Here is a 19,593-nt window from a genome sequence, read left to right as displayed (position 1 = left end):
GTATGACAGACTCTAGGTCCATCCACCTCACTATAAATAACTCAATTTTGTTTCTTTTATGGCTGAGGAATATTCCATTGTGTATATGTGCCACATCTTCTTTATCCATTCATCTGTCGATGGACACTTAGGTTGCTTCCATGTCCTGGCTATTGTAAATAGAGCTGCAATGAACATTGTGGTACATGACTCTTTTTGAATTATGGTTTTCTCAGGGTATATGCCCAGTAGTGGGATTCCTGGGTCATATGGTAGTTCTATTTTTAGTTTTGTAAGGAACCTCCATACTGTTCTCCATAGTGGTTGTATCAATTTACATTTCCACCAACAGTACAAGAGGGTTCCCTTTTCTCCACACCCTCTCCAGCATTTATTGTTCCACAAACTAATTTTCACACTGACACATACACATCAATGACCTTAGTGACCAACTGCTTCATTTACTAATCACAAAAGCTTTCTCTCTCTCTCACTTTTTCTCCCTCTGTGCTTATCAGTATTTGGAGAAATCCCTGCTTCTTACTACTGCCCTAAAAAAGAAAGGGCAGAGTAAGAAGGTGACATTTACATCAATACTGCTAAAAAAAAAAAAAAAAAAAAGTCTGATGGAAGCTTAACACAAGGTTAAAACAATAACAGTGAAAAGATGCAAATTTCCTATAAATGTCTACGACCCACCTTATTCTGGACTCCTACATAACTGAAAACAGAACACAGAGATCATCCTTCATTTCCATCTAGAAACAATAGAAGAAAACAAAACACTTAACAAGAACATAAAAACAATAAGGAAGAGCTATTCTGAAAAAGAAGGGAAATTATTCTACTCTTAATCCTAGGAAATAACCAAAGGGTAGAAGAGCTACCGTACCAAAGGTCTATTTATGAAGCTGTAATTCGTGTAACTCTTATTTTTAAGCTGAAAAAATATAGTCACCAGATTTTCAGTCCAAAAAACTGTGCAAGGAAAAAAGCAGGCACACACAGAGGCTGAGAGGAAGATAAAGGAAGATGAACCTAAAGCCCCAAAGCTTTGAACAATCACTGAGAAGAAGCAGTTTCTCAATATCCCGCGCCTTGAGGAATTCTTCAGTGAAAGTCAATTTCTGAGGGCCAACATCCTATTATAAGCTCCCATTCCTCCTATTGTATCTACTGTTTCTCTATCCACACAGATTGAAACTCTGATCGTAAGCAGATTACCAGCTTTAGCAGCAGGGGAAAAATAACTCAAATATTATACACAAAAGCAATGGGGTAACAAAGACAATGTAAGAAACATGTAAAGAAATATGCTACAGTCTTGTTGCTCATATTTGCAGAACTATCTTCTTTCAGCTGCTCAAAAATCCTAAATGGCATTGGGCCAATTCTTGAAATTTGCCTTTTCTTCAGTTTTTTTTTTTTTTTTTTTAAACCATTCTTCCATGAATATCGTAACGGGTCACTTGGCCATACAGTCCATTCACAGGCATCTGACATGATTATTTACTTCTGGAAACAGCTGCTGAATTCCAAGGCACTGGGACACTTCTTGAAGGAACAAACCTGGTTCTCTGGTCTCTACTGAGGACACGGTGAAACTAGGATTCTCTGAACTCAGCGATGACACGGAAGCCAAGCTGTGCTGTTTCCAAGGTAAGATGCCTTGAAAAAAAAAAAAGCTAAAAATCAATCAGATTTTAAAAACAAAAAAACTCTAATAAAGTAGTGAAAATTCTCACACAGTGTTATATTTTCGCTAAGACTGAAAAATAAGTAACTCAGATAAAAAATTTCAATCCTTCACTTCAACTCTAAATATATTTTCAAAAAAATTTTATAGGGCATCACAGGTTATACAATTAAAAATACTGCAAATAATTGACTGTTCCTGAAATTAACAAAAAATAGCCATTAAAATTGTAAAGAAATTCTGGTGACTGACGTTTTGATGTTTACCATGGCCAGGATAGAAGATGGGCTTTGAGAAAACACTATTTCTCTGCGTTCATATCTTATTTGGAAATGGTATGAACAAGCATGATTTATACTGAGCTACAAAGTGAGCTACAGAACTGATGACCTGGAAAATTTCTTCTAGCCATAAAATTCTGAAATTGCATACTATCTGGTGATAAAATCTTGACACCACTGAACCAGCTGTAGGCAAGCCATTTGACTTTTCCCTGATTTTCTCATCTATAAAATACAGGGCTGGGGCTTCCCTGGTGGCGCAGTGGTTGAGAGTCCGCCTGCGGATGCAGGGGACGCGGGTTCATGCCCCGGTCCGGGAAGATCCCACATGCCGCGGAGCGGCTGGGCCCGTGAACCATGGCCGCTGAGCCTGCGCGTCCGGAGCCTGTGCTCCGCAATGGGAGAGGCCACAACAGTGAGAGGCCCGCGTACCGCAAAAAAAAAAAAAAAACTCTAAAATACAGGGCTGGTTCTTCTTACATGAGGAGATGGGTACTAGGGTCACCGGAGGATGGCTTAAAATACAGATGCCTGCCCAGCTCCAGCTCTAAAGAGCTCTAACCTCTGGGATTAGGCTAAGGCATCTGCTCCTGTTACTGTATAACGAACCCTGGGTCATTCTGTCTACACTCATACTTGAAGAACCACCACACTAGGTCACGTTCGGGATGCAGCTCTACAGCCCTAAGAGTCATAAAACAGGGCAGTAGGGATGCCATTACTCCAGCTTGACAGGTTTAAGACAAATGAAATCACTGTGTCATTTTCTCCTTCCCTAAAAATCCCCCGTTCAGAGAAGATGCCAAAACTAAGATTAAGGCTAACGTGCCAAATGGATAAACACTTCAATGGAGATTATTTTTAGCCCAAATTGTCCCAACTATATCCTCAGATATTTAAATAGAACACAACTGCAGGACGATATTCATAGTCATAAGCTGCTGCTCTGACAGGCCATCCCAAAACATGAGCTGATGTGAAAATGATAGCAGCAACATGCCATTTCTTACTCAAGTTATAAAGCTGCCCCCAAGACAAAGGTCACACCCCCCTCCCCAGCAGAAGCGACATGTCACGCAGAACATCGTACCTGCAGAGCTGCTAACCGGGGCTGTGGCCCAGGCTTCACTCCAGGGCACCTCCTCCTGTGATTCCTGGACAGCGGGTATGGTGACGTGTGTGCTCCCCTATCGGCCGAGTCATGTGGATTCAATGGGCTCTGTTGGTGCCCAACACCCCCAATATAATATTGTCAGCTCCCGACTAAAGGGATACAAAACTGGGCTTTCAGAGTAAACCACTTTGCTTCATCTTGCTGGATTTTGTTTGCAGGCCCTCATCCAAGTCCACATGGCTTCAAAGTGACCTCACTCCAGGTTTGTCACCAAACCAACAGTGCCGTTAAGTTTTTTTCCACCAAATGAATATTACTTGGTTGGAAGAGGCCTCCGGGCCCCAAGAGTGTGTTCTACTGTCCAAGACAAGCTGAAAAAGTGGGTCAAGATTTCACAAAAGGACAAGGCAAACGGACAGATGGGCACCGGAAGCCTTTAGTAATGCTCCCATCCTGGTAAATTACATTCACTAGGGGTTCTTTCACATGAGTTATTTGACACAGAATTAGTACCTTAAACAGTCACTGCCCTTTGTCCTGGTGAATCACTGTCCTAGAATTCAACAGCTACCAAGAGTCCTAGTCTCCCTCAGCTTTGAGGTTCAAAATTTGGTTTTTCTCCTCTTGCCTTCAGTCATTTCAAAATACAGTCCCCTCAACCATTTCGTTATCAACCTCTTCTGCCTGGAAAATCCAGCATTGTTTCTGCAGCTCAAAGTCATTGCCACCATGTATGCTACTTTGAAATTTTTAAAGAGCTTCCTTTACAGCTGAGAAACTAGGGTCAACTTTTAGCTCTCTTTTCTGTCTTTGATAAAGTAAAACTCCCCAGAGAACCCACACTGATTCAAGAGCCAGGCTGCCTGGGTTCATATGCCACCTCCCTGCTTACTACTCACTTTGTGGTCTCGGGCAGGTGACTGAATTACCTCCCTGTGCCTCAGCTTCCTCATGTGAAAAGTGGGATTATAACTGTACCTACGTCAAAGGACTGTTGTGAGAGTCGAATATGTTTACATGTAAAAGCACATTGTAAGCACTACATCAACGTTAGCTATCATTATGTGCTTTATGTAACTCCAAATTCCCTTATTGTTCCACGTGTGTACACGATGTTTGCCCAACTGAAATACTACCTACTCGAGGACTGGGACCACATTTTGAATATTTCTGATGTTCCCCCCATGGCACCTAATATTCACTCAATAGGTAAAAATAAACCTACTCGGTACAAATTATTATACTGGATGAACAAGGAAGTTCTCAAACACAGACCTGTGTAAACATGTATTCCCTGCCCTCGAGTAGCCTGTATTTTGGGTGGGGAAACAAAACACAGGAAATGGTCATGCAACAATATAAAGCCATAAATGATTAAATGCCAAAGTATGTGGTTTAAACAGCTACCATTCAAAGGGCTCACTGTGAGCTGGGACTCTGGAGAGGGCAAGCCTGCAGTGGCCCTGCCCCTAGAGGTGACTTGGATTTCCACGACAGGTGGGAACAGAGAGAGGATTCCAGCATATCTGCTCATTCCACAGATATTTACTGCACACCTTCCGTAGGCCGGCCTCTGTCCTTGGCTCTTGGAATACGGCCATGAGGGACCCAGAAACGGCCCCTGCACCCTGGGACCTAAAAGGGCACTCACTCCACGTGAGAGCCAAGTTCTGAAGTAAGGAGGAAGGGCCTGTCCTCCAACCCGATGAAACACAACATCCCTTAAATGTCTCGTGAACAGGAGCCAATGCTGGCATTACAGTCACTCCGGCTTCCAACAATGGCAAACATACAGAAATTAATAACTTTTCATGTACTGTATTCTAAATATCTTCCATTGTTTATGAAGCACATTAAAGAGATATTCTCCATATTTCTGGATACAAATAACATATAAGAGATTTACAGACACACACAGTATTACTGGAACAGTTTTCGTAATAGAGGCTGCGGAGGCCCAGCTGCTCAATCTTGCCCAAATGAAAGCCTATTCATTAAAGCCCTGTGCTTTGTCTCCTCCCGCCCTTTTCCCTTCTTCTTCTACTAGTGGCTGCCCACAGATATCAAATATCTACTAGAAAAGTGCCTGAAGATGCATGTGTTGGCAGGAATCAGTTAGTCACGATGGGTGGAAGTGTTAACACATGCATCTTTTTCTTCCTACATCCGTCCACTCATCTCCTCCCAGAAGAGAACGCCTTCAGGTAAAGGAACCCTCTTATAAATACCGACTGGCAGAGCATTCTCACTCCTTTCTTCTGCGATGATGGACCACTATCTGAAGATGCGTTAAGTCCAATACGCTCTAATCACAAATATGACACATTTCCAAGCGCTTCGCTCATCCTCTGCAGGCCTCTCACCCAATCCTACTCTCCCAAGATGCAAACTGCTGGATCCCACCATCATTCTCGTCATTGTTACGCCTACATAAATTATTACATTGTACCTTTGGAAACACAGAATAAACTTCTTGATTAAGGAAGTCAAAACTACTCAATTAAATCCAGTCAAAAACTTAACTTCTTCATGCACAAAGTACTGGACTCAAATATGTTTAAGACATGTAAAGGCAAACTGAAAAGTAAGGTAGAACCCCTACAACGTAGATTACTTAACATTCTCAACATCTACATACCCATGAAAGTTAGACTCATCAACAAAGTAACAGCCAACCCAGTTTTTTATTTCCTTGGTTTGGTACTGGAAAATCACATTCCTGTTTGACTGTCATTCGTTAACCCTTAATTAGGAATGTTGCTTAGAAACTATATATGGAAAAAGGGCACCTTTCAGAAGGGACCATCAAGGCTTTCCCAACATTTACTTTTTTCCAACATCCAAGCATAGCCTGTTCATTGGGTGACAATGACATGTAATGGGAACTCTGATAAAGAGACACAGGGCTTTGGAAACTATTGAATACCCCAATAAAGGGACTAATTGCAGTTCTGTGCAAATGCAAAGCCTTCTTCCAACTTGAAAAACACATTAAATTACTCTATGAGTCATTTTATATTGCCCACACCCTTATTTTACAAAAAACAGAAACAGAAGCAATTAATGTACATATTCCGCATTTGGACACGTTCAAATCAAACTCGTGTACTCAAGTATTTCTAAGCAACCTATGTTTATGCAAAAAGTTATCCGGAAGATTAAATGAGATAAAGCATGTAGACCATTTGGCAAAGGCCTGGCAAGCAATCAGTACTCAACATTGCACATTATTATCGTTCCTAATTTTCCAACTCTGTAATCATACTAAACAGTTACAGATTTATGCACGTGATTATGTATATATAATATATATAAACGAATATGTGTTACTACTAGAAATAAAGCTTTTATGTTATGTACCAAGCAATGCTCTTCATCCAGACAGAGGTGAGTTTAATTTTAACAGAATGATCCACAAAGCAGCAGAGAAAGCTGGCTAAGGGGTAGGATGTTAAACGTTACCTCTAATCTCTGCTTATCAATTAAGGATACAGCCTCTACATGGCCTAGTATGAATTATAATCAGCAGTCAGCTGATCCTAGACAACTCGCTCAAAATGAATAGTTAAGACCTCAAGCACGTGGACAAGTGGCCATTTATTTGCAAGGCTGTGCCAACCACTGAAATCTGATTACTTCAATACTCATGCTGAAATCCTACATAAATTCATTACTTGTCTCATGCTAGAATCTTGCAAGTCCTTACAAAAATTTTAAATATCCAAAAGTCACTTAAACTGACAAGACTACAGCATCCTGGGCACATCCAGTTTTTAGAACACTTCAATAGCCTCGGCCACGCATCATTTATTATGACAGGGAAAATGCAAAGCCAGTGACAGCACGTGCTTTCCTAAGCAAATATTAAAAATAACCCTATGCCCTCATTACGAAAAAGGAAAATCTTCGCGTTCCCAGCTTAATCTCGACCCGGGGCCAATGCACACTCCCACCTCCCACGCCGAGACGCCGCCCGGGCGCGCCGAGGTGGGGCTGGAGGCTGCTCGCGCTCTCGGGAGGACCCGTCCCCTCTCCCCGCGCGCTCGGACGCAGCGCGGCCAGACCCACGTGGACTCCAGGCGACGGCGGCCGGACCCACCGCCGGGGTCGCCGCCCAGGGTCGCGGGGAGGGGCCGGGGGCGGGGCCAGCGCCGCGCCGCTAGGCCGGGGAAGGGAGCCGGGCTGCACTCACGCGCCCGGGGGGCGGCACCGGGGCCGTCGCGGCGTCCCTCCGGTTCGCACACTGAGAGGGAGGCGGGGGGGGCGGGGGGGGCGGGGGGGGGAAAGACCTGGCTCCTCGTTCCATCCGGAAGCCGCCGGGCCGGCAGGAAATGACGAAGCAGAGGTCGTCCGGTCCGTGCGGTAACCGGCTCCGCGCGTCCGGCCGCGACTGCCGGGGAAAAAGCGCGGAGCAGAGCCGCCGGGCCGCGTGCCGCCTGCAGAGCTAGCGGCGTGAGTCGCCCCGCCCCGCCCCGCCCCGCCCCTCCGTGCGGGGGGAGGGTGAGAGGGAGGGAAGGGAGCCCGAGGGCGCCCCTAGCCCCGCGCCCGGCCGTCCCAGCTCCTCTGCCGCCGCGCCCCAGGCTGGAGGGAACAGTGAGGCCCGCAGCTCCCGAATCGCGGATCGAAAGGCGGAGGCCGCCGCCTGCGCAGCGCAGGGCACCCGGGCTGGGAGGATGGGGGGATGGGGGTGTGGAGCGGGCGCGCTTCAGGATCGCACCGCGCGCAGCCCGCGGCGGCCGAGCCCTGGCGGCTCCGGCCCCTGCCGCCTGCGGGGGTGGGGGTTTACATTGTCTGCCCGCTAGACTGCTCCTCTCTCCGGGACTGGCAAGTCTCACGAGTCTGGGCAGGGCCGGAAGCGCCCACGTTTGGGAGTCCAGCGTGCGACTCGCTAGCCTGGGTGGTTTTGGGCGAGTTGTGTACCCAGCCCCCCACCCCGCGTCGTCTGCCAGGTGGAGCTTTCGTGCCTCCCAGCAGGGTGATGGTAACAATTAAATGCATATGTGGACTGCCCAGCACAGGCCCCTCAGATGTTAATTGCCTTCGTGTTGCTGGTTGAAGGCCTGTGACCTTGTACCCTCCCGCTTCAGCAACCCAAGCCTTTAGCGTTTCAGAGGACTGAGGGAAAACAACATTGATGCGATGGGTTGTGTTGTATGGAGCTCGTAGAACTGTGTGAGTGACTCCAATCTGAACTTGTTTCAAAATAGCAAAGCTCTAAGTGAGAGACGAAATGGATACCATTCAGGACACGATGACAAGTGATCCTCAAAACTGAACCACCTAGACACGGCATCGGGAACCCCAAATACAGAAAATAATTTAAAAATGATACAGCCGCTTGATTCCAAGAAGAGTACTAGTTCTCTACTTAAAAGTTTGTCAAACTGAAATCAAGCGCCAGTTGTCACATTTTGCCAACTTTATCTCTGGATAGTTATGTTCAGCTCATCCTAGCAACTCCTTACTGAAATAGCTCAAGCATTAGTTTACAGGAAAAATATGTGGAAAAGGTGCAGTTTTCTCAGAAAAGCCCTGAATGACAATCCAAGCACATGGTGGTCTTGCTGAAACATCCATTAACTTGCCAGGAACAAACCACTGTAACGCCCCTGGGCATTGTGCTTCAGACTTAGAGGGAGGCTGTGAGGTGTGCAGTAGCCGCTCAGCAGGTGTGTGTGTGTACAGTTGGTTAGACTGTGGCGAGCTGGGTGGGGACCAGTCATAGTTCAGGCCACATGGGAGCTGTGGTCTGTACTGTGACTTTGTACAGGACCACTCCTTATTCCTGGCAGTCTTACAAAGGCATGCCATTGGTCATGATGGAGGACCAGGCACGAAAGGCCTACCCCCGGTGCAAGTCTTTCACAACCATACTACTAAAAGTAACTCAAGTGCGTGTCCCCAGAACAGTAGTGTCACTGCGTACCAATCAAGTTGTGTAATTCACAGTAAAATTTCACCATTCTTGGTCAGCAGAATTTCAGAATCCTTCTCTAAAATATAATGAAAAACTGGCATATTTGTAGGAGGAGGAAGACAGCTCTGTAGGAATACACCATTTATTGAGTGGCACATGAACAGAATTTTGTGGAACACTAAAGCAAGAAATTCATCTGGCTCAGATCCAGTCAGGCGGTAGAAAACACGTAGGAAATACTTTAAAAGTGTGTCAGATAAAGGGCACCTGCAAAATGTCTCAGTAGCCATTGTTAAGTCTGCTCCCCTTTTCTTCTCCAATTTGTTCGTAACTCCCAATCCTGAAACCTGCCACCCTCACTGCATGGCCGTGCCGGCCTTTCCACAGCACCTCAAACCAGACCTCTGAAGTCATCTCTTATGGCCAAAAACAGTCATCGTTATTTTATGTTTTGGCACCAACGGAAATCTAGAAAAAAATGCTAGATTCCATAAATTGTAAAGACAATTATAGTCTCTGATGTTCCAAAAGTTTCCATTCCTAAAGTAGGCTGATTACTTACTATGAATAATGTTACATCCAGAGAAACTCTGGAGTTCAATTTTAAGGAATAAGAATTGAAACTGTGAATAATGCCAAATCCCCCTGCGCCTCCCACTCTCTTAAAAAAAAAACAAAAATCCATAGCCAATCTTTAATATGTAGGAATTGGATATGTTTAATATTTAGATCTTGCATCTATAAAGTTTTAAGTTCTGTTTTTATTATTCTCTGTCTAATTTTTAAAAGACCAATCCTTATGCTCATCAGACACCAATAGATGTTTCAGAGGAATGACTCTTGCCCTCAATGTCTAGAATGTAAGTTAAATGGCCATTCACAATACTCACTTTAATACAGTCTGTCCGCGAACGTCTGACAGAGACTTCAGGTGCCAGAATGGGGCCAACATGCCACCTGGCCTGGGAGCAGACCCCAAGGAAATTTCATTCATTTTATGCAGAGGCAAACTGTAAGAAAGAAAACAGACTCTGCCCTTAATATACACTTATTAAGTTACTGAGCCAAATCTACACTAAAGAACATTTTGGGGACTTCCCTGGTGGCACAGTGGATAAGACTCTGCGCTCCCAGTGCAGGGGGCCTGGGTTCGATCCCTGGTCAGAGAACTAGATCCCACATGCATGCTGCAACTAAGAGTTGGCATGCCACAGCTAAGGGGCCGGTGAGCCGCAACTAAGGAGCCCACTTACCTTAAAAAAAAAAATTTTTTTTTGGAGGCTCACAGGACAGATTGCAAGATATTTCAGTGGAGGAGTTTCTGCAATGCCTTCACTGTTATAGGGTGTCTAGAAAAAATTGCAAAACAATTTCTTGGACATTTCAGATACCTTTTTTCTTGGTATTAGAAAATGGCTATCTTAGTAGAAACTACAGTACAGTTATCACCTGTCATTTGTTCAGTTTTTCTCCTTTTTTTTTTGCGGTACACGGGCCTCTCACTGTTGTGGCCTCTCCCGTTGCGGAGCACAGGCTCTGGATGCGCAGGCTCAGCGGCCATGGCTCACGGGCCTAGCCGCTCCGTGGCATGTGGGATCTTCCCGGACCGGGGCACGAACCCGTGTCCCCTGCATCGGCAGGCGGACTCTCAACCACTGTGCCACCAGGGAAGCCCAGTTTTTCTCCTTTTGATAGAGTATCTAAAACAACACTTCCGAATTTCTTTCACATATTAGGTCATTTTACTTAGACTTACCTAGTTTAGATTTAACACAAGAGCAGAACTTTCTCTTTAAGGAAAAATTCAGTGAACTTCCCAAGTGCAAATAAGAAACCAGTACTCTTTCCCTTGCTACTTGATATACTTGCTGTTACCATTCATTTTCTGTGGGAATGTCCAAAGAATGCATTTCCTTGAATAGAAGTCACAGCTGTGTAAATAGCAAAATAACTTTTTATCCCATAGCTTCCACAGTGGGCCAGGAGGCCAAAACTAGATAAAGCTCCAGACATTTTCGTTTTCCAGGTGTGTCAGGGGCCTGTGGAAGAGCACGGTCCTGGCTGGCGCATCTCATCCAGACTGCTGTCACGGGTCTAACGCTGTCCTTCTCTCTCAGCATCCCAGCCATTTGTGTGGACCTTTGTTTTAAGTATTCAGTTGCTTTCATCTGGGTGATAGTTACAGTTTGGAAACTGTGCAGTGACATTTCAACCCATATCCTTTTAGAAATATGATTTTTAAATCCCAAGTTTGAACCTTTATGTAGGAACTGTGATGTTTCAAAGTCAGAAATAGGCGAAAATGTGTTCCATGCCTTAGTGATCTAGACCAGGGTTGGCCAACATTTTCTTAACGGGCCAGATGGTAAACATTTTAGGCTTTGAGGGCTGTGAGGCAAAAATGGAAGATGCTCTGCTTAAAATGTATCCGTTTAGAAATGTAAAACCATTCTTGGCTCCTGGGCCATACAAAGGCAGGCAGGGGGCTGGAACTGGCCAGCCAGGCCCTCTGTTTGCCAGCCCTTGTCCAGCCGTCACACCATCACTAACTGAAAGAAACCCTGCCCTCTTTGCTGCCTTACAGTCCCATGCCTGGCGGTTACGGAGTGATGGGTGACGAGGGCTCTATCGATTACAGTGTTCACGAGGCCTGGAATGAAGCCACCAACGTGTACCTGGTAGTGATCCTTGTCAGCTTTGGGCTCTTCATGTATGCCAAGAGGTAAAGGCTTTAGATTCTCAGGGTTGATAAGAACCCAGCCATTTATAAGTTTTGTAGGTTTGTTTTTTTGATCTAAGTTAAATGCACAAAAATAATTTCATCAGCATTTTTGTTCCTGCTATGAAATCACTGTCTAGTCGGGTCAGCCCTCACATTACCGGACACCAGGATTTGGCTTGGAAAACCCAGTTGCTCTGAGAGATGGGGATTTAAGTGCAGCTCTTGGCACCCAGACCAGATGCTCTATACTCCTATTCTATCATTTCTGATATAGCTCAGTTTTCTCATTCAGCCAGCTTCACTGTCACCCTTGGATGAGCACATATTTTGGGCCAATGTCCCTGAAATGCACAAACTCTAACTCCTATGTGTTCAGCAATTCTGTCTTCGCAAATTTCAAGCCTTCTCTTCTGTTTCTTGTGCATAATATTGGTATGATCCAATTACTTGTCTGTCCGTCCCCCAAAACTCAGTCCCCTGAGAACAAGGACTTTTATTTAACCTTTGTGTCCCTGATGTGCCACATGGTGTAAATCCTCAATAAATATTTCTTGCTGTGATTCCAGATGCTGTAGCGTAATTCAGCTGTTCTTTTCCACACTCCCTGGCTCCTTTCCTTCAAGTACAGTTAAAAACAAATGCACGGTGAGGGGCGTGCTTTGAAGAGGAAAAACAGCAGTAGTTGGATTGAGCTGCTGCTGCCCATAGCCATGTGCTCGGTGGCGTCCTCTACCAAGGTCAAAGGCATTAGACAGTTCAGGATAATTAGTCAACCAAGAATAATTGATGCTCTGCCCGGGGAAAAGTTCAGACCCACACTTGCCACGGGACCTGCAGGCTCGCCCTTCCCGACCCTGAGACCCCTGAGCTGCTGGCCAGCTGGCCGCCTGGACTCTCGGGGGAGCGGGGCCGGGGGGTGGGGGGGGCAGGGGAGAGGAGGCCTCCACAGAGCATGGGGGAGCCGCTGGCAGGTAACAGCCTTCCCCTAAAAATAGTCACCGTCTCCTCCCCACCCCAATGTTTTAAAGGCAGAGACAGGCTGTTGTTAATTTTAACTATATGACCCCACTAAGGCCATGCTACTCTATTTAAGAAATCGTTTATTCATTGTTTTTCAAAATTAAGGTCTGCTCACATTCTGTTTATTCTCTGCCTGCAATAACTTAGTTTTATTTGCGTGACATGAGAGGGAGGGGAAAAATAATCATACGTTTTTTGTCTGAGCATTTTTCCATACAACAGGGCTTTTTTTGTGGGGATTGAGGGGAGACGCTTTGTTGTATGAAGTGGGCATGTTCAGCTACTTTCTTTTCTTTCTTATAACCCTGTGACTGTACATGTACAGCTTCATACTTCTAGTGAAAGAAAGAATACTTGAGCCCAGGAAGCATCTCACGGGGACAAAATAGAAGATGGACTCAGGGCCACTTACGTCCTTTTAATGCAGCTTCTGGTTACTACGATCGTTTGAATGTTACAGTCCTACAACTATGAATACAAATCTCTTTTCTGCATTGGTTTTGTGTTTTAGAAATAAAAGGAGAATTATGAGGATATTCAGTGTGCCACCTCCAACAGACACTCTGTCAGAGCCCAACTTTTATGACACAATAAGCAAAATTCGGTTAAGACAGCAACTGGAAATGTACTCCATTTGTAAGTATTCTGTTTTTAATTACGTACATAAGCATATTTAAAATAGACTCTTTGGGGTTGAGTCTCGTTGGCAAAGGTTATCAGAAATAGCTGATAATGACACAGGGAACTATATTCAATATCCTGTAATAAACCATAATGGAAAAGAATATGAATAAGAATATATGTATGTATATCTGGATCACTTTGCTGTACACCAGAAACTAACACAACATTGTAAATCAACTATACTTCAATTTAAAAAAATTTTTTTTTTAAGAAAGAAATAGCTGGTAATGAAAATGTAGGGCCTTTTTTAGATGCTCAACACAGTATCAGCAAACCCGGTTTGCATGAAGTTAGTGTTTCAGGACACTTCACTTATTTGGGGCCCTTCCAAGACCCTGAGAAGAGCCCTAGCAACGTGTTTCACGTTTTGAAAATTTGGCAGAAATTAGATGCCTTAACAGTCGGTGAGGCTCCTGTCTCATCCTTCTCTAATTTCCCTCCTTTGCACTTCCCTCATGTGCAGTGGCGTTGAGGTGGCCAAGAGCATTTGGGGGATCTGGCTGAGGGGACGTTGAGTTGAACCTACTTTAGTTCAGGTTTGAAATTTTGTGTTTATAGAGTTTGCAGTCACTTCTTGACAATTAAATTACTATGTGCTGCAGCCATAGCAGTATAGGAACGGCTTCCAGGCCAGAGGTTATTAACATGTCCTGTGGTACTAAACCCTGTGAGTAAGTGGTGGAGAAGAAACAAAGGTTAAAGGACAAGGAGCCAGGATGAATTGTACATCCAAGCCACAGCCTTTGATGCCACCATTTAAAAAAATGAGGTGTGGTTTCCATGGTGTATCATTAAATGAGAAAAGGCAAGATGTAATTATATATATGCTAGGGTACTGCTCCTTTAAAATCAAATGACCAAAACATCCCTATCTACATGTAATAAAAATGTAGTATAGAATTTTGTTTTTATTGAAGTATAGTTGATTTACAATGTTGTATTAGTTTCAGGTATACAACACAGTGATTCATATATATATATATATATATATATATATATATATATATATGTATGTATGTTATTTTTCAGATTCTTTTCCCTATAGGTCACCACAGAATATTGAGTATGGTTCCCCGTGCTATACAGTAGGTCCTCGTTGGTGATCCACTTTATATACAGTAGTACACATATGTTAATCCCAACCTCCCAATTCATTCCTCCCCAACTCCTTTCCCCGTTGGCAGCCACAAGTCTGTCCTCTATGTCTGTGGGTCTATTTCCGTTTTGTAAGTAAGTTCATTTGTATCTTTTTTTTTTTAAGATTCCACATGTAAGTGATACATGGTATTTGTCTTTCTCTGTCTGACTTACTTCACTTAGTACAACAATCTCTAGGTCCATCCATGTTGCTGCAAATGGCATTATTTCATTCTTTCTTATGGCTGAGTAATATTTCATTGTGTATATATATATATATATATATATATATATATATATATATATATACACACACACACCTCCTCTTCTTTATCCAGTCATCTGTATATGGACATTTAGGTTGTTTCCATGTCTTGGCTATTGTAAACAGCACTGTAATGAACATTGGGGTGCATGTATCTTTTCAAATTTTAGTTTTCTCTGGATATATGCCCAGGGGTGTGATTGCTGGATCATATGGTAACTCTATTTTTAATTTTTTAAGGAACCTCCATACTGTTTTCCATAGTGGCTGTATCAATTTACCTTCCCACCAACAGTGTAGGAGGGTTCCCTTTTCTTCACACCCTCTCCAGCATTTATTATTTATAGACTTTTTGATGATGGCCATTCTGACCGGTGTGAGATGATACCTCATTGTAGTTTTGATTTGCATTTCTCTAATAAAAATGTTGAGCATCTTTTCACGTGCCTGTATGTCTTCATTGGAGAAATGTCTATTTAGATCATCTGCCCATTTTTTGATTGGGTTGTTTCTAAAAATGTTCTGTATAATTACACAAGTCTGGAGGAAGGCTTGGAAAGATACACATCAGATTATTAACATTCATTACCTTGATGGGAACACTGTGGGACTCGAGGGAAAAGAGTGGATATTTTTAAAAGAAAGATAGATGTCTGTGTGTTTGCGTGCTCGCATAGAAAGAAGCAAGAAAGAGTGATCAGCAAGATGTTACTGGTATGTGTCTCGGGTGGGCTGGAATTTCAGGTGAAAAGTAGAAAAACCATATATATATATATATTTACACAAGTAGAACCTCTAGAAATTTCTTCAGCATAAATTTTATCCTGAGAAGTAGTAACAGCAGTTCCTTTGGGGAAAGGAACTGCAGGACTAATCAGGTGGGAGGAAGGTACACCTTCCCTGTTTCCTCTTTTGTCCCTTTTGCATTCATGTTTTACTAGTTCAGAATAAGAAGTAAAACTGAATGTTACAGAGTAGCATTATTCACAGTAGCCAAAAGATGGAAACAACCCAAGTGTCCTTGACTGATGGATCCACAGAATGTGGTCTATACATGAATAGGATGTTATTCAGCCTTTAAGAGGAAGGAAATTCTTTTTTTTTTTTTTGGTTGCATTGAGTTTTCTTTGCTGCACACGGGCTTTCTCTAGTTTCAGTGAGTGGGGGCTACTCTTCGTTGTGGTGCGCAGGCTTCTCATTGCAATGGCTTCTCTTGTCGTGGAGCACGGGCTCAGTAGTTGCAGCACGTGGGCTCAGTAGTTGTGGCTCGCAGGCTCTAGAGTGCAGGCTCAGTAGTTGTGGCACACGGGCTTAGTTGCTCTGCGGCATGTGGGGTCTTCCTGGACCAGAGCTCGAACCCATGTCCCCTGCATTGGCAGGCGGATTTTTAACCACTGCGCCACCAGGGAAGTCCCAAGAGGAAGGAAGTTCTGACACATGCTACAACATGGATGCACCTTGAAGACATTATGCTTTGTAATTATTTTTATTGTGAAGTGAAAGAAGCCAGTCACAAAAGAACAAATATTGTGTGATTTCTCTTCTGTGTAGCAAATTCACAGAGACAGAAAGCAGAATCGTCACTAGGAGTGGGGGAGGGAGTGGGGAGTTACTGTGGAATGAGGACAAAGGTCAGTGTGGGGTGATCAAAAGAAGCGTGGTGGTGGTGGCAGCACAACAGTGTGAATGTAGTTAATGTCCCTGAACTGTACACTTAAAAATGGTTAAAATGGCAAGTTTATGTTTTTGTATTTCACTTCAAAAAAATATATCCTTAAGGAAATTTAAGTATTTAAAAAACAAAAACAGGGAACCAGAAGCTCTGTATAGAAAATTATAAGTAAAGAGTTAGGTTTTCATTGATGCCTAGTCAAAACAGAAGTTTGTAGGTGTTCCCTGGTGGCCTAGCAGTTAGGATTCGGTGTTTTCACTGCAGAGGCCCAGGTTCGATCCCTGGTCAGGGAACTAAGATCCCACGTGGCTGGAGGCACAGCCAAATACAAAAAACAAACAAACAAAAATCAGAAGTTAGATCCTATCAAAAAATATTCAGTAGTATAGCATATACAATTATAAAGCCAGTGTGCAGCTCTTTTTCTTCTTTGATGAGAATGGCATAAAATGAAATTTATCAGGACACCTGTGTTTGTAAGGCATGGTAGCTTTCTGTTGCTGCTGTATTATCACAAATTCAGTGGCTTAACACAACACAGATCTTACAGTTAGAGATTAAAAGTCCTACAGCAGATTCACTGACTAAAATCAAGGTGTTGGCAGAGTTCTGCTGTTTCTTTCTGGATGCTCTAAAGGAGAAGCTGTTTCTTTGCCTTTTCCAGCTTCTAGAAACCACCCATGCTGCTTGCTTTGTGGCTTCATTCGCCCATCCTCAAAGCCAGTAGCACTGCATCTTTCTGACCGTTCTTCCATTTTTATAGTTCCCTCTCTCTCTCAACTCTGCCAGGAAAGATTCTCTGATTTTCAGGGCCCCTATGATCAGGTTGGGCCAGATAATCCAGGGTAATCCCCCTTCTCAAGGTCCTTACCTTAAAAACATCTTTAAAGTCCCTTCTGCCCCAGAAGGTAACATATTCACAGATTATGGGGATTAGGATGTGGACATCTTTGGAAACCATTGTTCTTGTAAATAGTGAGTATTTGCACATTTAAAGAGGCCCATCACAGGGACTTCCCTCGTGACACAGTGGTTAAGAATCCGCCTGTGGTGGGGGGTGGGGGGGGGCTTCCCTGGTGGTGCAGTGGTTAAGAATCTGCCTGCCAATGCAGGGGACATGGGTTTGAGCCCTGGTCCGGGAAGATCCCACATGCCGCGGAGCAACTAAGCCCGTGTGCCACAGCTACCGAGCCTGCGCTCTGGAGCCCGTGAGCCACAACCACTGAGCCCACGTGTCACAACTACTGAAGCCCGCGCGCCTAGAGCCTGTGCTCCACAACAAGAGATGCCACTGCAATGAGAAGCCTGTGCACCGCAACGAAGAGTAGCCCCCACTCGCTGCAACTAGAGAAAGCCTGTGCAGCAACGAAGACGAAGACCCAACACAGCCAAAAACAGGAGAAGCTACCGCAGTGAAAAGGCAGCGCATTGCAATGAAGAGTAGCCCCCACTCGCCGCAACTAGAGAAAGCCCATGCCCAGCAACTAAGACCCAACAACGAAGACCCAATGCAGCCATAAGTAAATAAATAAATAAATAAATTTATTTAAAAAATAAAGAGTCCCATCACATTGCATCATTCTTAGTGCTGATGATGGCATGTCTAGTCCTGACTTAGTCTGGAAGTTCAAGAGGAAATAGCAAACAAAATTCTTTTCCTTAAAGAGGACTCCCAAAATTGTAAAGCTTTCAGCCACAATAATCTGGATCCACCCTGAGTATATAAACAAACAGTATTTCTTCCTTGGCTGGTAAAAAACTTAACGAAGAGACTGAAAGTTTGAAAGCCAAGCAGTGAACGACATTTGCAAAGACTTTAGCCCTGCACTCTCTCTAGTTTCAGTTTAAGACCTTCAATAAATATTTCTCAGAAGCACAAAAAGAACACAGAATTGCAAGTCTGTTTTTTCTTCTAGTTTATATTAATGACAATGTTCAGTAAATCTCTTAGGCTTCTCATTTAAAATATAGTCAAATTCCTTATGATGTGGACAAAAGCATTATTATTAACTTATCTTGAGGTGGAGATGGGAAATAAGAAAGGACATTACAAAATGTTAATTTAAGTTTAGTAGCTTAATTAGTGTTTACCCTATATTTCAATGCTCTGAATAATCCTGATGTACAAGACAATAATAATAAACATCTGAAAATGGATATCAGCACTGCTGAGAAATTAGAGGATCATGAAGTATAATAAATTTCCTCTAATGAATAAAAAATTGTTTAATTCTAAGCTAATTCTTTACTGAGAATCATGACTTGACTGTGATTTAATGATGTGAGCTCATAATTATTTTGCGATTTTATTAATCATATCTCCTTTTTTCTTGCTTATTGTTTTGTTTGTTTTTCAATAGCCAGAAAGTATGATTATCAGCAGCCACAGAGCCAGGCTGACAGCGTGCAGCTCTCATTGGAATGAAATCTCAGAAAATGAGCAGCAGGAATGATCGTTGTTCAAGAGTGCAGTCTCCTCGCGCTGCCAAGTCATGAGCAGCAATTTTTTTAAACTTCTGTCTCCATAAAATCATTTTATTTGTGACTTTTCCCCAATTTTTTGGTGTGTTTTGTTTCACTTTTTTAAACCTCATCTCCAAATCATTTGTTCCACAAATCAGAAATTCCTCAAAAGGCCTGAACACAGAGAGTCTGCACGTACCTAGGAAGATAGACTATCACCAGAGATGGTGACTGTACCTTGTGAAGACTTTGATCCCTTCAGGAGACAGTCAGGAAATAAAAACACATCTTTGGAAGCAAGAGTCTGGAGCTGATGCCACTTTGGAACTTCTTTGCCAACTTAAAAAATAAAAGCTAATCATTGGAATAACTTCCTCTTCGACTGTGTTCTGGGATAAATATAATAAGGATAACAGACTAACGTATGTTCTTATGGCTGTTGTTACCTCTAACCGAATTAACCGTTTTTGCTACTTCAGAATTTGCACAGTAAACTATCTTTTCTGCGTTGTGAAATTGTGATGCGCACCCCCCTGCTAACTGTAGAAGTTTTCTGTGACTGGAGTTTGTTCCCCTTAATTGTATTCCCAGGAGTTTCTTCCACCAGAAGAGTCTTCTTTCGGCCGTGCTGGGGCTATACTGC

General features: G+C 43.4%; 2 protein-coding genes across 8 annotated transcripts in view; one reads left to right on the top strand and one right to left on the bottom strand.

The window, feature by feature from the left end:
- SLC20A2 (solute carrier family 20 member 2) overlaps nt 1-7,452 on the bottom strand; it is a 105,781-nt gene extending 98,329 nt beyond the window's left edge. The window contains exons 1-3 of one of the 6 annotated variants that reach the window (XM_060001460.1): nt 3,047-4,176; nt 1,549-1,647; nt 679-737 (exon numbers count right to left, since the gene is read on the bottom strand). The gene's annotated coding sequence lies outside the window, so the exon portion shown is untranslated. Of the gene's footprint in view, nt 1-678; nt 2,356-3,046; nt 4,182-7,359 lie in introns of those variants that run through there. The other 5 variants (XM_060001468.1, XM_060001463.1, XM_060001465.1 and 2 more) reach the window with 5 other exon arrangements.
- Nucleotides 6,856-19,219, top strand: SMIM19 (small integral membrane protein 19). 2 transcript variants are annotated; one of them, XM_060001471.1, is made up of 4 exons: nt 6,856-7,057; nt 11,572-11,709; nt 13,241-13,365; nt 18,848-19,219. In XM_060001471.1, exons 2-4 carry the CDS (start codon nt 11,576-11,578, stop codon nt 18,910-18,912), a joined length of 324 nt encoding a protein of 107 aa, XP_059857454.1. In that variant the 5' UTR covers nt 6,856-7,057; nt 11,572-11,575; the 3' UTR covers nt 18,913-19,219. The 2 variants fall into 2 exon arrangements, with proteins under 2 accessions (XP_059857454.1, XP_059857453.1); XM_060001470.1 differs by lacking the exon at nt 6,856-7,057 and adding an exon at nt 7,384-7,522.
- The last annotated feature ends 374 nt before the right edge of the window (nt 19,220-19,593 follow it).

Source organism: Delphinus delphis, chromosome 21 (genome assembly GCF_949987515.2).
Source record: "Delphinus delphis chromosome 21, mDelDel1.2, whole genome shotgun sequence".
Lineage (NCBI taxonomy): Eukaryota > Metazoa > Chordata > Mammalia > Artiodactyla > Delphinidae > Delphinus > Delphinus delphis.
Note: the sequence above shows the minus strand (reverse complement) of the source record. Positions and strands in the feature narration are given on the sequence as shown.

What these genes read in the sequence shown, in the direction of transcription:
- SMIM19 (XM_060001471.1), top strand. Translation starts at nt 11,576, where the DNA reads ATGCCTGGCGGTTACGGAGTGATGGGTGACGAGGGCTCTATCGATTAC. An exon ending in CTCTTCATGTATGCCAAGAG is followed by an intron (nt 11,710 to 13,240) that starts GTAAAGGCTTTA and finishes TTTGTGTTTTAG; the next exon opens with AAATAAAAGGAGAATTATGA. An exon ending in ACTGGAAATGTACTCCATTT is followed by an intron (nt 13,366 to 18,847) that starts GTAAGTATTCTG and finishes GTTTTTCAATAG; the next exon opens with CCAGAAAGTATGATTATCAG.